Genomic DNA, 20,593 nt, shown 5'->3' with positions numbered 1-20,593 from the left:
TTTGGCTGTTGTGGACATTGCTGCTATAAACACTGGGGTGCAGTAGATAATTCTTTTTTAACTCACCATATCATTTGCGTATGTTCCTACTAATGAGAAATTATGGTTTATATCTATGTTTTGTCAAATGCAAATGAGTATCGAGGTAGAATTTTCAGTGATAGTGGTTGATTTACAGTATTTTAAACATTTTGATGAAATATTTTGTTCTTTGTACTCTACATTTTATTTCTACAAAATTAGCATCACAATTAGAAGAGTACAGTATCCCAGTTACTCAGCTTGCTTGCCATTGAGTTTTGTACACTAGAAATGAGATGAACAAGGGAACAGAACTCTACTGCAGGCAGAAAGTGCTTTCCAAGGAGCAGAAGGAAATACAGCTTCTTTGTGACCCCTGTCCCCTCTATTTTCAGCCAATATTTAGGCACTGTACTGATGTCTTTGTTTTGTGAAATTTACTGTCAAAACCTACTTAATTGCTCTTGAAGTTGTCTCCTGATTTCATTTAAACTCTGCTTTGACATTTCAGTATGACATTTCAGGCTTTATCTAGAACCAAGTGTATATTTCTGTGTTTCACTAAAAGATAATCAACTTTTAAAGTAGCATTTTTTAAAAGATTTTATTTATTCATGAGAGACACAGAGAGAGGCAGAGATATAGGCAGAGATATAGGCAGAGGGAGAAGCAGGCTCCCTGTGGGGAGCCCAATGTGGGACTCGATCCCAGGACCCCGGTATCAGAACCTGAGCCAAAGGCAGACCTCAACCACTGAGCCACCCAGGTGCCCCTTAAAGTAGCATTATTAAGATAATATGAAAAATTGTGTTTTACTTTATCTCATGGTTGAGTAGTAATCCTTACCATTGGAGAATATATATTCACCCCGGGGTTCACATAGAGCTATGTCAGCATTTTCCAAACTGTGTCGCATAACTCAGAGAATCCACAATTCACGTGTTTCACATGATATTAATAAATATTCCCACAACCGGATCTTTGGTTAAATTAGTTTGCAAAACATTGCATAGGCTGTATTTCCTTCTGAGAGTTTTACAGAGGTCATTTGCATATTAAAGGCTCAGAGAGGCCTTTCAGTAAAATAATAATACTGATGATGCTGTTAAACCAAATCTATTTTCTAAACATTGTGAGAAATGCCAAAACATGTACGATGAACTACTTGGTTGAATTTATTAAGCCATGATGTCATACCGTTTTATCAATTTAGGTAATATCACAGAGTGAGTCTCCACCTTGCTCTTAACTCCCATGTAACCTCTGTATCAGATAAAGATTTATATGGCCCTTCTTAAACTTCACAATTATAGACTGGAAACCAAGTTATTAGCAAGCTGTTCTTACCACTATTCCATATAAATGAAACATTTTAAAAAATATTTTATGTATTTATTCATGAGAGATACACAGAGAAAGTCAGAGACATAGGCAGAGAGAGAAGCAGGCTCCCTGCGGGGCAGCCGATGTGGAACTCGATCCCAGGATCCTGGGATCACGACCTGAGCCAAAGGCAGATGCTCAACCGCTGAGCCACCCAGGTGTCCTGAAATATTTATTTTTAATTCCTGTCTTTCCCTTTTGCCTCTTTCCTCAGTATTCTAAATCCAGTGCCAGCAAAACCTCTCTGCATCTTGAGCCAACCCATCACTCTTTGGGAAGAAATTTTAGTAACTGCCAGTCTACCTCCTTCTTCTGGCTTTGTCCCTTAGCTCTGCCTCACGAACCCCACATCCTAGTCTTCTGAATTCTTTTAGGAAGCTCCTCTTTCTGTCCCACATCCAGTCCAAACTTACTCCCAGTTTTCTCTCATCTGGAAGAAAATACAAAGGTGTGCCAAAGTGTAAGTAACATTCTCCTCTGAGGCATGTTGACATTATAGTAGGGAAGAAGCCTTACATCTCCTCTTGCAGAGTGTAATTCCAGCTTTCCACAGCATGCAGATGCATCCAGTTCGATTCAATTCCATGGGTCCACAGTGATCCCTCTGGTAGACCACGGAGGGTGGGATCACTCTTACATGTTGAGCTTTCACGGGTGACTGATAAAGAGGATATAGATTGCCGTTGTCTTTAATTTGAGAAACAAGGCTAGTACCAAGTAATAGTTTCTTTGTGTTAATTCCCTTGGAAATGTGCTTTTCCTTTGGTGTATAAGGGTGAGAAAGGCCATGTTTGATGGCTTTGCATAAAATGCTTTTCAGGTTTGTTATGCTCTGCCAAATTTGGTTTTCCAACTACTGGCGATTTTGGTTTAGCCACTACTTCTTTTTACATGCTTCCAATACCTCTGGACCATTCTGTGTTCTACTGTCTGTCTCCATAGCACCCATGGGTGATGCTCTGTGTATTTGACTGGTCTCAAAGATGGATACCTCAGCAGTAAGCCAGTGCCTGTCTTTGCCCACAGGGGTGCGTCTTGACAGAGTACGTGGAGGTCGGCAGAAGTACAAGCGCAGAATAGATGCGGAGAACAGCCCCTACCTGAACCCTCAGCTGGTTCAGCCAGCCAAAAAGCCATGTAAGTACAGCAGACATGTCTGGCTTTCCAACACACAGAATCCTCCCAGTTGGCTCTATGTATATCAGTTTTGGCATGCCCATCCCTACCGACTCCAAGGAGACTTGTCTTTGTTGGGGGGCTGTGGCTCTGTTCCCAAAGATTGCCTTTGAGGAGCAACAGCCACTCAGCTAATTATCTTTTTTTTTTTCCTATGATTTTCTCTCGCCTACCTTTCTTTCACCTAGTCATTTTGAAGAAGCATAAGCATATTAAGGCACAGCTTATATAGTGTGAATTTTACATTTACTGGTTATCTTTATTTTCAGAGGTACATAAAATGGATCATACTGTAATCATTAGTTCATTGGAGCTGTTAGTTTCAGATTTCACAAGAAAGTGATTTTTGTAGTTTTCACTAACTAAATGAGTTTGACTGCTCAACCTCCCAATGAAAATACATTAGGAGCCTCATTAATTTGGAGCTATAGAAGGTTAACACACTAGCTAGCAATAGATTAAAACAAGAATGGGCCCTCCTAATAACAAGCATAGGTTGGTGGTTCCATCTCAGATGCCCTTATGGGCATTATGAATTGTTTTTAAAGAGTCCATGGTTTTATAATGCCAGATTGCAATTTGAGAGGATGATGGGTACATTGCTAAAACGCAAGCCCCATTCTCTTTGTCATTAACTAAAAGGAGCTGGAATGTAGATTGAGGCAATAACTGCATCCCATTTTCTGAAAAATCGGTTCATAGTTATAGTGCAACAGAACTAGCCTTTTAGGATTTTTATGCATAGAGTTCGTACTAGGCACTGAAACGTGCTTGATGGAAACGGTCCTCACATTCAGCTGTCTCTGTCTCAGAAGACACAACCAGCACGTACCAGAGGAGGCTGCATCTATGGCCATTGTAGGTGATTTTTGATCTGCTTTCAAGGGAAGAGAAAGTGTCCGTTTCTAATTCAGATTCTCCAGGAGGGGTCGCTGCTGTGCATCATACATGTGAGCATATGGGGATCTGTTAAGTAAATAAAACAGACCCTGAACTGTAAATGAAAGGACATTTCAGCTATGTCAAAGGAAAAACAACCAGTTTTACATAAAATTAAAGCTTAAGTGAACATATGGCATAGTTTCCTTTTGCCTTTCCAAAAAACATTATGTTGATTATACCTTCAATTGTCCAATCTGGCATCTTCTCCTCAGCCTGCATAAGCTGTTTGGCATTCAGCAAATACAATCTAGGACTGCATTAAGCAGATTTTGCACATTATAATAAAAAACTTTCTGATAATACAATAAAATGCAATAAACACTAATGCTTAATTTCATTAGAGGTTAGTTTTCCTAGACTCGCTATTATACAGACTGCCCATTTCTCATTCATTTTACATGAGCATTGACTGAAACCATTGATAATTTCCTCTACCAAGAGAACAATGAGCACTAGCCCATTTTGTAAGTCCACATGATGGAGGAACAGCTATGGTTTTCAGCATAAACCTGAGAAATTGGGAAGTGGCTTGTCAAGTACCTTTAAGAAGATTATAGCAATTTCAGTGAGCTCCATTTGTCTGAGATAAAGAGGACTCCTAATAAATCATTACTCATTATCTCAAGGCCTCTGTGTTAATTTTCCTTAGTCCATCCAATTAGTGTGTTTTTGTAACAAACATTTATAAAACTTAATTTTCAGATCCTGTCAGATAAGTGTCAAGAGGCTGTGCCTGGGCTCTGCTGAGAAAGTGGCTGAGGGAGATTTCTGGCCCCTGACTAATGATTGTTTGTGTACTACAAGAGCCCAAGAACGAAAATTGGGTTCTATTGATTCTAATTAGGGAAACATTAAATAAGATTTACCTAGAAACAGTGCTGCTGGCTATTCCATTTTCTGAATGATGGGAATTTCTTAGCTTCAGCCAAATTTCTCCCACCCTTCCGGTCAAGCATCCATTGACGTGGGTAAAACAGGTAACCATCTTCCCAGTATGGAAAGAACTAGAATCAGGATTTCCCTTGGGTACATTTTTGTGCCCTTTATTAAATGTTGCACTTTCTTCTAATCCTGAGAAACTAGTGGTTGCTGACAGGTTTTGCTGCATTGTCAGAGCAATGAAAGTTGAAACTTTTCCAAGCGTAACTAAAAATACAGGGTGTTGTTTCCATAGTATATACAAGAAACAAATGCCATTCTTCACAGATCCTACAAATTAAAAAAAAAAAAAAAGAATCTGTATTGAATTTAATTTTTTTCCTACAAAATATGGTGTTTGGGAATATTTCCTCCCAAATCTGCATTTTCAATTTGGTGATAATTGAATATTACTGCCAGTGAATGGTTATCTGTTGATTATTTGCAATAAATGCAATGCATATAGCAACCATTAAAATAAAATTTTTAAATGTTAGAAAAAATGCTAATTAAAGAACTTGGATAATTTCCTTGTCATTTAGTTAAAGAAGACTAAAAGGAATGCTGTTTTCAATTCTAAGGTAGATGAAGTCTTTTCATCTGGGTTAAAAAAGTTAAACACTTAGAATGAAAGAAAAATTACCAAGTAAACGTAGAGGAAACGGGCTTTGCTCACAAAAGTCTCATTTAATACCCTGGTTTTTTAGAGTAATAGTACATAGAACATTGAAATATTTGAGTTTATCCTTACCCATTTGTATCTCTTCACTTAGAAGAAAGTATAAAATCTGAAACAGCACAGAGAAATAGAAAATAGGGCCAACAAGAAAAATCATTCCGTTAGCAAGGCTTTACAACCCTTCCATAAACTCTCACATGCCCCTAAGCAATAAAACACATTTGATGTGATGCTTTCCATTTGTCTCTAGTGTTTATTTTATGAAGGATTTTAAAAACATATATCACAAATTTTAGACAGATAAATCTGAACCAGAGAATGAGCTAAAGACAACAGATGAAAATAGAGGATTAAAGAATTAGACACTCCAAAGAGAAGACATTGTAACATTTAAGTAGGAGTATTTTTCTGGAAACAGATATTGGCTATATTTGAAAGATTGGCCGGGTGTGTGGGGAGGGAGAGAAAGGAGAGAAATTCTTCTTTAATGCATCCCACAGAGATAGAGTTATATAGTCAGTAATTCACCCAGGCAGAAGGGCTCTGACCTTTGCTCTTCTTTAGAGGAATTAACACAATTAATGACTTTCGTGCCCATTATGACTATGGGCAATGATAGTTTCTTGCCTTCCACATTATATTCTATATTTCAGTGGTTTACTGTGGATTTTTATTTTAAAGACGTTGTATGCTATTGAATCTGCTTCCCCATATCCCACTTAAGAATCAAAGAGCAAACCCAGAAAGCATCTAACTTCTCTTATCTGTTTGCTATAAAAAATTTCATTACAGGACAGATGCTTCATTCCAGCAAAGGCAGGTAGAGCGAAGAAGAAGAAAGGAATGCATCTTGTTACAACTGCAGTGGCTGATTTCTTGCTATGAGTTTTCCTGAACACTGTTTGCTATGCATATATTGAACCATCAGTAGGATATTTGGGGTTTATTGTAGGCAATTTGAATTATTTTTCAAAATGCAGCATACTATAGGGTTTGTGAAAGAGGGATGATGCTACTAGTGATCTTGTAGTGCTCTGGTCTGATCCTGCAGATAACAAGATTGTCTCACATTTGTTGGTGGCCGAACCGGAGAAGATCTATGCCATGCCTGACCCTACTGTCCCTGACAGTGACATCAAAGCCCTCACTACACTGTGTGACTTGGCTGACCGGGAGTTGGTGGTTATCATTGGATGGGCGAAGCATATTCCAGGTACATTTTCTGAAAAGAAAAAAAAAATGAGACAGAAAAGGTTGCAAAATTCCCTAATACATAGATTCAGGCAAATTCAAAAATTTCTCATTATTATGTTTTTTAACCTTTACATTTGTTTTTATCATAGTTAATTTAGAGCTTTGCTTGACCTTAATTGTATCATAAACCTCTCTATATCTGTACCACCTTGAACTCTTGTTATTTTTTTTTTTGATATGCGAAGGTACTATTGCCAATATATAAGGTAAAGAGAATATAACTTTAAAAACATATGTCTTTCTTCCTCTTAAAATTCTGCACTTTCTCCTAAGGAGATACTTCTCTTTTTTCTTTTCACTTTAAAAAATGTCTTTGTCAGCACAACTCAGTGTACCTTTTTTCCTTTTAAGAATCACTCATTTCATTTTATTGTTCATGGTGGCTTTTTACACCAAATTGCTGTTCGTATTTACAAGCACACCTTTGGCTGGCAATTAGGTATTTACCAAGGATTTGTACACAAATTCTAAGAATAAATATTAAACAGACACCATAAACTTTCCCATATAGTAACTTGAAAGTAGTATTTTAAAGTATCCTATTACTTTTCTTTCTTGGCTCAGAAGATCCCATTATATCAATAAACAGATACCTGGTCACAAGTTTTGAGGATTTTAGTAGTCTGCTTGGATTATTTTTTGTTTGTTTGAACTTTGATCTTCAAGTAGTTTATAAGCAAGTTTTTGAATGATGAGCAGTATTTTTCTGGTATGGTTAACTTATTTGCGTCTCCTTAAACTAGTTTGTCTTTATGCGTTGAATGCTACAGTAATTTCTTTAATCAAATTGATGGAAGTCCCTGCCCCAGCCCACACTGAAGCCAATTTCTTGGTCATGATACGCCAGCTATGTTGCTAACAGTCGTAACGGACTGTCAAGCCATATCGCAGTGAAGCTAATTTGAAGTCATTAGGTGTGCGGCGTTCAGGCGACAATTTGTTACAGTGGTTAGGAACACAGCTGACATTTCTGAATGGCTTTGTTCGGTGCAGTTCTAGATGAGGCCCAGCAAATTGTAAACTAATTTAAACATCACTCTGTATTATACTAGCTACTTTGTCTTACACTGTTTGCTAATAAAGCACCCCAAATTAAGTCAGAACTAGTTAAATAGGTGAGCTTGAGTGCATTCTTTAGAAGATACCTACACAAGGGTTACTACATGTAAAAGAAGGAGGAGAATTGGATCATATAGATAGTTGATACTGCATTTAGATTGTAATCACATCTATGTGACTTCTAAAAACAGAAAAAAAAAGGATGTGCTAAAAGATGTTAAGACGTTTGGGAATTATGGCAGTGGGAACTGTCAGAATTTGCTTAAACAGTGTATGAAAACTTATCTGGATGAAAAGTGCTGTGAAGCATATTACAGCAAAAGAAACAAAATTAACATTTGTTGAGATATCCACATTTTAGATAATTAACATATATCACTTGTATTTATGTATTTCATTACTTTACGTATATAGACATGTACAAGCGCACGCATATATACTCACATTTTATTTTTTAATTAAAAAAATATTTTATTTTTGAGTAATCTTTACACCCACAGTGAAGCTTGAACCAACAACCCTGAGGAACAAGAGTTGCACGCTCTACCAATTGAGCCAGCTAGGCACCCCTATACTTACATATTTAAAATATTATTCTGGGGCACCTGGGTGGCTCAGTCGGTTAAATGTCTGACTCTTGATTTTGGCTCAGGTCATGATCCCGGGGTTCTGAGACTGAGCCTCACATCAGACTCTATGCTGGGCATGGAGCCTGCTTAAGATTCTCTCTCTCTCTTCCTCTGCTCCTCAATCCTTTCTCTATCCCCTCCCTCCTTCCCTCTCTTTCTTAAAAATAAAATAAAATAGACCAAAAAATATCATTATCCAACCTAGGATTGTCAGCCTTGACATTACTGATATTTGGAAACAGTTATCCTTTGTTGTAGGGGACTGTCCTGTTCATGGTAGGATGTTCAGTAGTATCCTGGGCTTCTATCACTAGCACCCTTGAGTTGCACAAACAAAACTGTCTTTAGACATAGATGTATGTTCTCTGGTGGGCAAATCTGTGCCCCTCTTCCCCAACTGAGAACCGTTGTTTTAATCTGAGAATCAAGTACTGTTATCTTTAATTCAAAGATAGGGAACTTTGAGGCATAATGAGGTAAAAACACTTACACAAATTCACAAATGTATCCGGTGCCTTCAAAGCATATTCATCATTGCTTCCTGGAGTAGAATCAGGATACCCAGTTGACTGCATTTGGAAGAACCACTTCAAAATAATAATGATAATAGTGTTCATATTACTGATAACAACAGCATGAAAGACTGTGTCACTATGGCTCCGAACCTCCCATTATTTTAGAGAACTCAGCCCAAGTACTCGTGAATTAAGAGACGTGTTAAGCCAATATTGTAATATTGTTCAGACATCCCATAATAAAGACCAATAAAAGTCAACAACTCCTTACAGTGCTCTCTGGTGAGGAAAAGTCAATGATAAATTTGTTGGTCCAGTTGTGCATCTAAGTAGAAATGTCAGCTTACAAAGGAACCTGTCACTGTAAAGGGGCTCTAGTGACTTTTGTGAAGACAGTAACTTTAAATAACTATGAGTAACAGCATTTCCAGTGGTGGAAACAATTACTATACGATTATGTGTTCAGTCTTAAGCTGAGGCTTAGAATTGGTGGGGACTGACGTGATTCTCTCTCCATAACAAATGCCAGAGGAGGTCACTGTGGAGTGATGATTCACAGCTCTGGTGTTCGTGATACCCTCAGGGTGTTTAAATGATTGCAAGGAGTGGCTTGGCTTTTCAGAAAAGAATTAGCCAGACAAGAATTAACTGGAATTCTTTAAAATGATTAAATAATAAGTGTGCCATACAATGTTTTGAGGTAGAAGGAGAGGATACTCTGATATCAGAGTGCTGGTATACCCCAGGTTCAGGGAAGTTGGGTGCAGCAGCAATGTGGAGTGTAGGATTGGGGGGGGGGGCTGGTGGGAAGGGAGACAAAGAGAATATAAAGATTAAGGTCACATTTCTGCCTTGATGGAAGTAAAATCGTGTTCTTGATAACATGACCCAGTCCTCATAACTGGGGTCAGAGCCTGAATTAAAGTCAAATCAGAACTGAAATTTCACCTGTCTTTGTCTTAACTTTAAAACTCTTTGTGTAACGCTTATGTGAAAATTAAAGTGAAATCTTCCTTTAATGCTAAAATGTAAGCCTTCGCTCTCTCTCTGCTCCTCTCAGTTTGTGTAATCACACACACACACACACACACACACACACTCACACGCAGTTCAAAAATTAAGTTTAGCATCTAAGATAAGATCAGTAGCCTCTCTGCACTGCTGGGAATGTACTCTTAAAGCCTTATTTTTGCTACATAAAAAAGCGAAGAATTCAACAAAAGAAAATATTGAAGGAAAATACATATGGAGTGTTTTTTTTTTTTATCAGTAAATCGAATTAGTTGACTTACTTTAATAAATCATATAAATGGAAAAGTGTGTTCTTAGGAAACATGACCATACTTTATCTATAGAAGAAAAAAGATCACAAGGGCTTTAGAAAATGCTTGACTTTAGTTGGAGGAGCATAAGGGCACAAGAACAGATGATGGTGCCCTAATAGCCCTTTTTAAGAATGACAGGGCCCCGCCATTAGCATCCTTTTATATCCTTGGAAATTGCTCATGCCTCGCTTTTCTGGTTCCTATCTGCCTGACTCTTTTTTATTTCTCTTTCAATTTCGTCCGCGCTCGGATAAGCGCATGCTAACACAATATGATTGAGCTGTAAAATGGAACGCTGTCGCCTCTAATCTCTTTTATGTAGATACGGAGTTACTGCACACTCCACTTCATTCTCTCCCCATTGTTGGCCTTTTTTAGAATGGGCTGCCAAGTAATGGAGGCTCCGGCAAATATTAGAGCTAGGTTTCACAGGGTGTGATAAGACGATTATCAGCCCAGCAGTCAGATCTCTTATTGTTCTTTGTGGTTGATTAAAATATTATTATGTACTGTTACTTTGTTAGCAAAATGCAGAATGTGCTTAGTCAGATGGTGCTTAAAAAAGCATAACCCATATTAGCTGACCTATATAAGTGGCTTAAATATATTATGGGTCTCATCCGACAGTTTACTTAAAAGAATAGAAGGGTATTTGAACAATTAAGCCAATGAATGTATTTTAGAGAATTTTTTTCCTTTATCAAAGATGGCAGATTTTTAGGTAGGCTTGCTTATTTTTAACAAGACAAATTAAACCCTTGCCTACTAAAGAAGAAGACTCTGCCTAAGTTTGGGGCCTCTTAGTCATGTTTATAGAATGATTTCTTTTGGAATGAGATCAACATAGAGAAACAACTGTAATTTTTATTCATACTCAGTGAAGGCAGGAAATAGTAAGCTCTAAGGAAAACCAAAATAGAAAGATAATGTGATAAAACATTCTTTATATGTAGTTTCTTCATGTGAGAAACAGAAATCTAAAGTATAGAAACCAGTATTTTTCATTTACACCGAAACATGTTTTTGTAAAAACATGCAGTTCAAAGAACGTATCAAAAACTGCTCCTTGAATTGGATTTTTTATTTTTCTCAACAGAAGTATTGAGACTTTTCTAGAAATGACAGAAATCTTTAAAGAACGTGTTTGAACTATTTCTATATTAGGATATAAATTTGGTGGGCAAATACCCAAGAGTATTTCAAGCGTCTATTGCTAATGATACCTTTTAAAGATGTATCCATTGTTCTAATGCATTTCATGTAGAGACCAATTTTTAAGATTATATCATCTCCAACCAAAGTTGCAGAGGTTTTAAAAATGCCCATTCCTTATCTTAAACTCGTAGCACCATTAAGTGATGATGATATGTGTAAAAAGCACATGCAAAAAATGTAGTGGAAATAATTACCATAAGATTATGTTTCCATTTATAACCCAAAAGTATGTTTCCATGTGTATATGTGTGTGGTTATGGTGTGATGTGCAGGTCAAGGGCATGGTTGACTAAGAGTGAATCATATCAATATAAGTAGCACCTAATACTCAGTGTGGGATCTCTATCACTGGCACTTGATAAATATTTTATTGATTATTTGATTTAAAATATGCATAGCCCCAAACTGCTAATTGGCCCTGAGGCTCCACTCTCTACCTCATCCTAGAACTGAATTTACATGTAGTTGTAATTTCTGCTTGCTGTGAATGAATTGAAGTGATTACAACCCCCTTTCTCAGGATTAATTTTTCTTTTGTGTATGTAACTTAATGATTTCAGAACTATGAAGTAGTCGAGTCTTTTAGTTAAGTGGAGAAAATGTAAATTTAAGACCCAAAGCCTTGACACTTAATAGTGCTATTTAAATTATAATTATATTCTATTACCAAATATTTGGAAGTTATATTTCACATACCTGGTAGTTGTATACCTGTGCACCTATAGTTGTGGTTTACGAGGGTAGAATGAACCTGAAAGTAAAATTAGACAGCTTAAGCTGTAGTGGAGTAATTTTTTGTAAGTTACTTAATTGCTCTAGCCATTAGTTATATTGTGAAAATCAAATGAGGGAAAGAATACACATGCAAATTAAACACATATGTATAATTAATTTGCAAATTATAAAGCATGATCTAAATGTAAAATATTCAGTGTTCATTTTAGTTTCTAAAGTTCTGCACATAGGTTGTCATTTTATTGCGATTAAAACCAAGTGATCCAAAAAGTCAGTGAAAAATTAGAGGAAGACAAACCATGAGAGACTTCTAACTCAGGGAAACAAAAAACGGGTTGCAGGGAGGGTGGAGGGATGGGATAACTGGGTGATGGTCACTGAGGAGGGCACATGATGTGATGAGCACTGGGTGTTAAACTATATGTTGGCAAATTCAATTAAAATAAATAAAATAAAATAAAATAAAATAAAATAAAATAAAATAAAAATCCATTTCAAAAAATAATCACAATAAACATTCGTTGTAATACAAAGGTAGGAGGGAAGCTTATTTAACCAAAAGGATCTTTGTATGGATATTGTCATCATTCTGTCTTAGGTGAGTGGGATCATTAGCATCTAAATAATCTAGTACATCCTTCTAGGCCAAACCTAAAATACCAGAATGTTTATTAGTTTCTGAAGTCACAGCTGTAATATGGAAACATGAGCTAGCAAGTCAAAAACATCTTATGAAAAAAATAATCTGAAAGGTCACCTAAGGTCCTTCATTTTCTGCAGCTACCCTTGCTAGAAGTAAAAAATATATATAGATCAACAAGAAGTTGCAAGTTTTCCTAGATAGAGATCCCATTCAAGGGTCAACCCAAATATTGTTAAAGATGCTCATAGAGACTTACTGTCACCACTCCATTCCATTGTTTGTGACCTAGTGCCTTTCTGTAACCATGCTGAATTACCTGTGCTCATGTGATCCCTAGGCCAGCATTACTTATGCTCCCTAAATCATATTTGCCGCCCATACATAGCCATGCTATTGTATACCTCTGCTCAAAGAGGAATCATAATTTCACAGTAATCACTGAATACAATTTGAATAGCTGCTATGTACCCGACACTACGCTTGATACTGTGGAAATAGAAAAGATATACACACACAAAAAAATAAATAAATAAATAAATAAATAAATAAATAAATAAATAAATAAATAAAAAAAGAAAAGATATACATGACATGATCTCTACCCTGAATCCTGTATCTCTGCCTACATAAATATATATGCATGTGTTGTGTGCACATATATGTGATAATCTCCTTTTAATGAGATTAAGCTTTCAATACAAAACTAACGAACATCTATGTAGTTATTTATTGCTTACAAAGCACTTTCACAGACATTTATTTGATACCCACAAAAATTCAGTCATTATTCTCTGGGTAGGTTTTACTCTTACAATCCTCACTTTTTACATGAGCAAACTTGAGAGTCAGGAAGTTTGACTCACACTGTTCGCGTTACTTGAGCCCACAGAATATTTAGCTTACATGACTTTTTACCAGTAGCTTCATTATATCTTTCTTCCTTGTCCTCATCTTACTTCCCCCGTGTCCAGTGTCATTTCTTCCAGATTACCTACCTACTTTTCATAAAAAGTTGTGTAAATGTGACATATTTGCCCTATCTTTAACTTTTGTCTGTGCATTTATGAAATACAAGATCCAAGGAAAGGTGGATGAATAAAAAAAAGGAAATGTAGGACACTTTTTTTCAATGAAGATAAGTATCTGGATCTTCACTTTGACCATGTACCCTGGATAGGCTAGATCACAGATTTTGATGAAATGAGGCAATTGCTGTGTAACTACTCATCTGAATAGTTGGAAAAGTTCCTAAATGATTGGTTGCTAAAACTGGATGCTCCATGCTTCCTTAGTGTGTTTGGATTCACTGGCCATTGAATTTGAGAGTTATAGGTAAACTGGAGCAGGAGTGAGTCAAGTGACACCAAATATCAAAATGTTAGCTCTACTGCTTAACCTTGAATCCATTTCTTCCTCCCTCCCACTCTCCTCTCTTCCTCCTTTCCTTCTTTCTTTCCTTCCTCCCTCCTTCCTGCCTTCCTGCCTTCCTGCCTTCCTTCCTTCCTTAAGGCATTTAGTGAGCTCTGTGTCAGGTACTGTGTGCAAAGGATTGCACAAGACTGTGAATACAGAACAAGTTCTGCTTTTCCGACCCTCCCAGTGTGGTGGGTGATTCAGAGAGATGAATGGACAACTATAACTCCGTGATGTGAGCTGTGGCGGTGCTCTCACACAGAGTCACAGGGAACATGGAAGGAGCAGTATGGGACTAGATTCATAGCCAAGGATTCCATCTTGAAAAATCTTGAGTTTCATGCTAAGGAAATAGCATTTTATACTGAAGGCAATAGAAGCAATTGCAATTTTTAACTCAGTGACAGGATTAAAACTGCATTTTGAAAATATTAAAATCAGAATCTTGAGCCAACTTGCATAGAGAAAGATTACTCAGTGTACTTTTGAAAACAACAGTGTTAAATTTCTGAGTGTTAAGGATTTCTGCATGCACTGTGTTCTAACATATATGATACCATTTTCAGGCAAGTTCTTTGTAATTGTTAAACTCTTTTGAATGATGAGGTGACAGGATTGAGTCCCGTCATTTCATCTACCATATGTCATGATCTCTCAGAAGCCTGAAATAGCTTGAAATCTACCTGAGGATTATCAAAATATTGACATCCTTGAGACCTGGCCCAACTCCTTCTGTTCTGGAATTCTGTTTGTTAATGGAGCTGTTACTTCTGACTTTTTAGATTCTTCTCAAAGCTACTTGATGAGTTAAGGAGAGAAAGACTTTTGTGTCTTGCAAGGAAGTTGTTATATGAAACCTGCTATAATTAGCATAATCCATATATGGTTAATGCTTAATCAAAATATCTTTATCTACCTCTTAAAGAAGAATTCGAGGGAGAAGAGCAGAATATGATGCCAGCATGTTTTGTTTCTCTCTTTGCTCCTTTTTGACTCTCCTTCCAACCCTAACCCTGCCTCCCTTCTGTGGGCTGGTTGCACTTTTTCCCCTGCGTCCCCCTTTATCTGCCTCAGCCAATCTCCAAATGAATGCATGTCTATCCTGGCCTTGGCTTTGACACTCTGGATATATTGATTAATAGTTGCCCTAAGCTCCTTTTAGCAAATCAAATTTTCACTTTTAGCAAGGATTTCGCCTCTGATTTATTCAGCAAAGTGAAATGCACTAAATTGACTTTGACATTCAGGGAAAATGGCTGAAAAACAAAGAGCAGAAGAAAGAGATATAAATTGTGTGGCAGCTGGAGACTTCAAGCATCAGAGAAACAGTTTTCTATAGAATACAGAGTAATTTAAAAGCACTTTTTAAACACGGAGAGAAGTGATGTCTTCAAAAAATTTAACTGCTGAGTTTTCTTTTTGAAAGAGGGTAGAAGTATTACTCAGCTGAACTCAGACTTTCTGGCACAAGACATTATATTTTGTAGATAAAAATAGCTATGTAATCCAGGATTGTATATATCCAAATTAGTTTATGAAAATGAGGAAGTAACCTAATTACTTTGGAAAAGAAATATTCAAGAATAATCCTATACAAAATAGAAAGTTAACTTGAAATCTCTAGTACTTTGTAGCTGTGTGTGTGTGTGTGTGTGTGTGTGTGTGCATGTGTGTGGGTTGTAAAGAATGGAAATGCCTCATCACCACAAGGAGAATTTGAAATAATTTTGGATCACGATCTCAGTAGAGAAAATCCATGCAACTTTGTTCTTCTGTATGCCTTTTCCACAAGAATGTCAGCCTTGGCTGTGTTCTTTTATGTGACTAAGCCAGCCTACTTCCTTGTTAGCCCAAGGTTCAGTGAGTAACCATCGGGTTCAAGATACAAAGTGTGATTTTGATGTGTAAAAAGAAATAGTGCTGGTGTGTGGCTGAAGCCAAGAAAGGCCAGTTGAACTGAACTCACTGGGGGCACTTGGGAGGAATTAGAGGTGTGAGGAGTATCGAGGAATATTTTTTGATATTGGGATCTAATAGACTGTTGCTTCACTTACGTGGAGAGATTATCAGAGTAGAGAAAGGAGAACGGGAAAGTGAAAGCTACAGCTGGAATTTGGTGCTCATTGACCCCTTTCCTATTCAGTATGATTTTTCCTTATTAACCGAAGTTGGGGTCCACGTAGTCAAGGCACTCTCCCTTTAACCTGATATTATCATTCTCCTTCCTTTAATGTTCAATAAATCTAATTTATTTCATTTTTTAAAAATATTTATTTATTTATATTTATTTTTAAGATTTTATTTATTTATTCATGAGAGACACAGAGAGAGAGAGAGAGACAGAGACAGAGACAGAGACATAGGTGGAGGGAGAAGCAGGCTCCATGCGGGGAGCCCGATGTGGGACTCTATCCCGGGTCTCCAGGATCATGCCCTGGGCTGAAGGTGGTGCCAAACCACTGAAGCCACCCGGGCTGCCCTATTTATTTATTTTAGAGAGAGAGGTAGGGGGGAGGGGCAGCGAGAGGGGCAGACAAACAGACCCCCCGCAGAGCAGGGAGCCCAACTTCGTTGAGTCTCCATCCCAGGATCCTGAGATCATGACGTGATCCGAAATCAAGAGTCAGACCCTTAACTGACTGAGCCACCTAGGCGCCCCTCAATCTAATTTATTTTGAATAAATCCAAAGTGACCCCAGCTCTCCATATCAGGGGCATTTTACACCTCAGATGTCTTAACATTGTACCTGACCTGTCCATAAGGGATTTCTCTAAAATCAAGCAGCTTCCTCCCCAATTCAGGCCACTTCCAAACATCATAAATGACTCTTAATAAGAAGAATCCAATTTGAAGAACCTATTTAACCTTCCCAAATCACTTAATTTATTTTTTTTTAGGGTTTTATTTATTTATTCATGAGAGACACAAAGAGGCAGAGACACAGGCAGAGGGAGAACCAGGCTACACCCAGGGAGCCCGATGTGGGACTTGATCCCAGGACCCTGGGATCACACCCTGAACCCAAGGCAGATGCTCAATTGCTGAGCCACCCAGGTGTCCCCCAAATAATTTTAACTGACCAAAATTTCTAAGAACCTTATGCTATATGATAAACAGATAATACCTCCATTTGTTTACATACACCTTGATATTTTTCTTAAGAAAATTTGTCTTTTTCCCAGAAAAAAACACTACATTTTTTATCCTCTGAAGCAGTCAACAGCTTTTATTTTTTATTTATTTTTGCCTAGTTATTTTTTCCCTCTAGCGAGTGTCAGGAACGATGTACAAAACACACAAACTCCACGTAAAAGAAACATTCAGCTAAGGTTTCATACTTGGATCTCTTCTGGTGTGGTGCAATATTATTATATGAATTAAAAAGTGCTAATACACTGTAATATAGCTAAAGAGGAAAATATAATGGATAAATATCAGCCCTTGGTAATTCTGAGAGTTATAGTCCGCTCAATTTAGTTAATCCCAAAATTTTAACCAGTCTCTATGAATCACATAATTTTGCTTCCAATAGAGAAATTATATTTTCGTTGCCACAATGGGCATTAAGCCCTAACTGCAAATTATTAATATAATAATCAAAAAAGGGAAAGGACCAGTTCCTTCAGCTGGATTCAGATCAAGCAAGTGTATGGCTGGATGTCCAGGTCAGCAGGCTTGCCTGCCTGGTTGTAAAGAGTCATCGGAGCCCAATTAATAAATACTATCACTCCAGGGGTGTCTCTAAAGAGAGGCTCCCTCCTCTCTGTGTGAAGAAGGCTTCACACCTGCTTAACCTACATTAGGAAAGGATTAATTACCTGAAGTGCCGGGCCCCTCAGCCAGTCAGCACGTTTGTGCCAGGGCACATGGTGGCCTCGGCTGAGGAGGGAGAGAGGGAGAAGGAGCAGCTGGGAGATCATGGAAAGACCAGCTCCTCCTGATATGGTCAGCACTTTAGGGAAAAAAAAAAAAAAAAAAAAAAAAAAAAAGGTCCATCTGTACTTATTCTTGTGTTTTTCTGTGTCATGGAAGAGCTCAGTGGCAGGGTATCTTCAACGCAGGTTCGCCTGTGCTTGTTACTCAGATTAACCTTTTGTGGAAAAACATGGAATAACTATTGCTAGCATTTCAGATTTATTTCTGTGAGTTGCTATTTTTTCTGAAGTGAAGTGTTTTATGATAGACTTTTCCTAAAGTTTTCAAAATAGGCTTGTTTACTCAAGAACATGCTAGGAGGAATCTTTTTGACACTTTTATATTTTCTTTTAAACAAATGGAATAATATTGAAGAAAGAGCTCTTTGCCCCCACCAAAAAAAATTAGTTATGGAGGACAGAACCAGAATGGACCTTAGAGATCATTTGGTAGAACTTTGCATTTTAAGTGGAGGTTCTTGACTGTAGTGGGCCATGTGCTGGCCTTGGAGTTAGAGACTATGATTCAGATTCTGATATTGCTGCATATCATGAGCTCAGTGTGTTTATGCCCAAGATGGGACAATGATGCCTTCCTTCTAGGTTGCTAGGACAGTTCTGTGGGTTAATATTTATAAAGTGCCCAATCCAATCTCTGGCTTTTAATTGTAAGTATTCAATGAATGTTAAATGCCTCTACTTGCAAATTCACTTATGGATAAAGATACTTAAGACCAGGAAAACTGAATGACTTACTTAAAGTAACAAGTTAGTCAGTGATAGAATTGAGATCAACACTTTGTATAAAAGTATTTCTTTCCCTTTTTAAAAATTTAAATTCAATTTGCCAACATATAGTGTAAATACCCAGTGCTCATCCCATCAAGTGCCCTCCTTAGTGCCTGTCACCCAGTCACCCCATACCCCCACTCTCCTCCCCTTCTGCAACCCTTTGTAAAACTTACTCTTTTAATTCTCAGCTGGGCATTACTGATGTTTGTCATTGTCACTAGTAGTTTTTCAGAAAAAAAGTATGCATCCTTATACATAGTATTAAATATTAGTAAGTTATCATGTTAACTTTATGTCTGTATTATATTATATTATATTATATTATATTATATTATATTATATTAATTATATTATAAGCATGCATGTATTCATTTGGGCACCTATTTCTTGAAGATAGACTAGCAGTGAAAATGTTATAGAAGAGTTATTGCGGTATATTTTTAGAAGTGTATACTGCAGAGATCCCTGGGTGGCTCAGTGGTTTGGCGCCTGCCTTCGGCCCACGGTGTGATCCTGGAGTCCTGGGATCAAGTCCCACATCAGGCTCCCTGCATGGAGCCTGCTTTTTCCTCTGCCTGTGTCTCTGCCTTTCTTTCTCTGTGTCTCTCATGAATAAATAAATAAAATCTTTAAAAAAAAAAGAAGTGTATACTGCAAATTGCAAACAATACACCTATCTTTTGTTATTCTTTGGTAAAGCCTGGGTTTAATATCTGGATATATCAGATCAAAACCCTTTCTGAAGGATTATTAATCTATAGGTCAGAATATTTCTATAGAATACAGGGGGATATAATAGAGAAAAATCCGGGCAGCCTGGGTGGCTCAGCGGTTTAGCACCTGCCTTCAGCCCAGGGCGTGATCCTGGAGACTCGGGATCGAGTCCCACGTCGGGCTCCCTGCATGGAGCCTGCTGCTCCCTCTGCCTGTGTCTCTACCTCTTTCTTTCTCTGTGTGTGTGTGTCTCATGAAAAAATAAATAAAATCTTTAAAGAAAAAAATAGAGAAAAATCCATATGGGAAGCTTGAGATGGGGAAACATGGCTAATGGGCCAATGTGGCCACAGGTTACTCTATGGAGGATCTTTTTTTTTCTTTTTCTTTTTTTTAAGATTTTATTTATTTATTCATGAGAGACACACAGAGAGAGACAGAGACATATAGGCAGAGGGAGAAGCAAGCTCCCTCTGGGGAGCCTGATGCAGGACTCGATCCAAGGACCCTGGGATCACAAACTGAGCCAAAGGTAGACACTCAACCACTGATCCACCCAGGAGCTCCTCAGTGGAGGATCTTAATGCAGATCTAAGTGTCTAGATAGCATAAGGGAAAAAAATAACATGAATACATGAAGTGAGCCTTATTTATAAAGCATCTTTGAATATACTTCTATGGAAACCCTGATGCTATCTTTGAAAACAATGTCTCTGGCAGATGAGTATACAACATTTGGTTAAAATCAGCATACGAATAATCCACTGATGCTAATTAACCTGGTTAGTTATCTGACCTGTTACACTCAGTGAAGGTTTTAGGTTTTAACATCTCTGTAATTGCCGTGAAACTTTACCTCAAACTTCCCAGGAATTTGACATGTTTAGAATAGAATCATTTATTATTTAATTTGAATCTGACCATACTATAATTATATGGTTGACTATTTATATGAGCTGAGAATGGATGATTATGTTACCTTCAGAACATCAACTATGATAATATTTGGGATATCTGAATACGGTAATAAGCTCTGTAAATTCAGTTCAACATTTCCCTAAACTCTTTGAAACATTCAGTTCCCCAACAAAAATACCATGTGTAATATATTTTTGTAACCAGCGAATACCTGTTCACACCTGCACTGAACAAAAATGTGTATTGAAGGCCTACTTGCTATATGATCACCCTGGTCCTATAGTTGCTGTTCTTGGGAGTCTTTTTTTTTTTTTTTTGTCATTAATATAGGACTGTGATGCATAGTT

At 37.4% G+C, this 20,593-nt stretch overlaps 1 protein-coding gene across 29 annotated transcripts in view; it reads left to right on the top strand.

Annotated features, from left to right (window-relative positions):
- ESRRG (estrogen related receptor gamma) overlaps positions 1 to 20,593 on the top strand; it is a 615,477-nt gene that overhangs the window by 551,182 nt on the left and 43,702 nt on the right. For 28 of the 29 annotated variants that reach the window (XM_038586153.1, XM_038586131.1, XM_038586130.1 and 25 more), the window contains 2 exons: positions 2,431 to 2,541; positions 6,150 to 6,332. In XM_038586153.1, the coding sequence (XP_038442081.1) occupies positions 2,431 to 2,541; positions 6,150 to 6,332 (294 nt within the window). The remainder of the gene's footprint in view (positions 1 to 2,430; positions 2,542 to 6,149; positions 6,333 to 20,593) is intronic. The other variant, XM_038586125.1, reaches the window with a different exon arrangement.

This window comes from Canis lupus, chromosome 38 (assembly GCF_011100685.1).
Source record: "Canis lupus familiaris isolate Mischka breed German Shepherd chromosome 38, alternate assembly UU_Cfam_GSD_1.0, whole genome shotgun sequence".
In the NCBI taxonomy this organism is placed as follows: Eukaryota; Metazoa; Chordata; class Mammalia; order Carnivora; family Canidae; genus Canis; species Canis lupus.
Note: the sequence above shows the minus strand (reverse complement) of the source record. Positions and strands in the feature narration are given on the sequence as shown.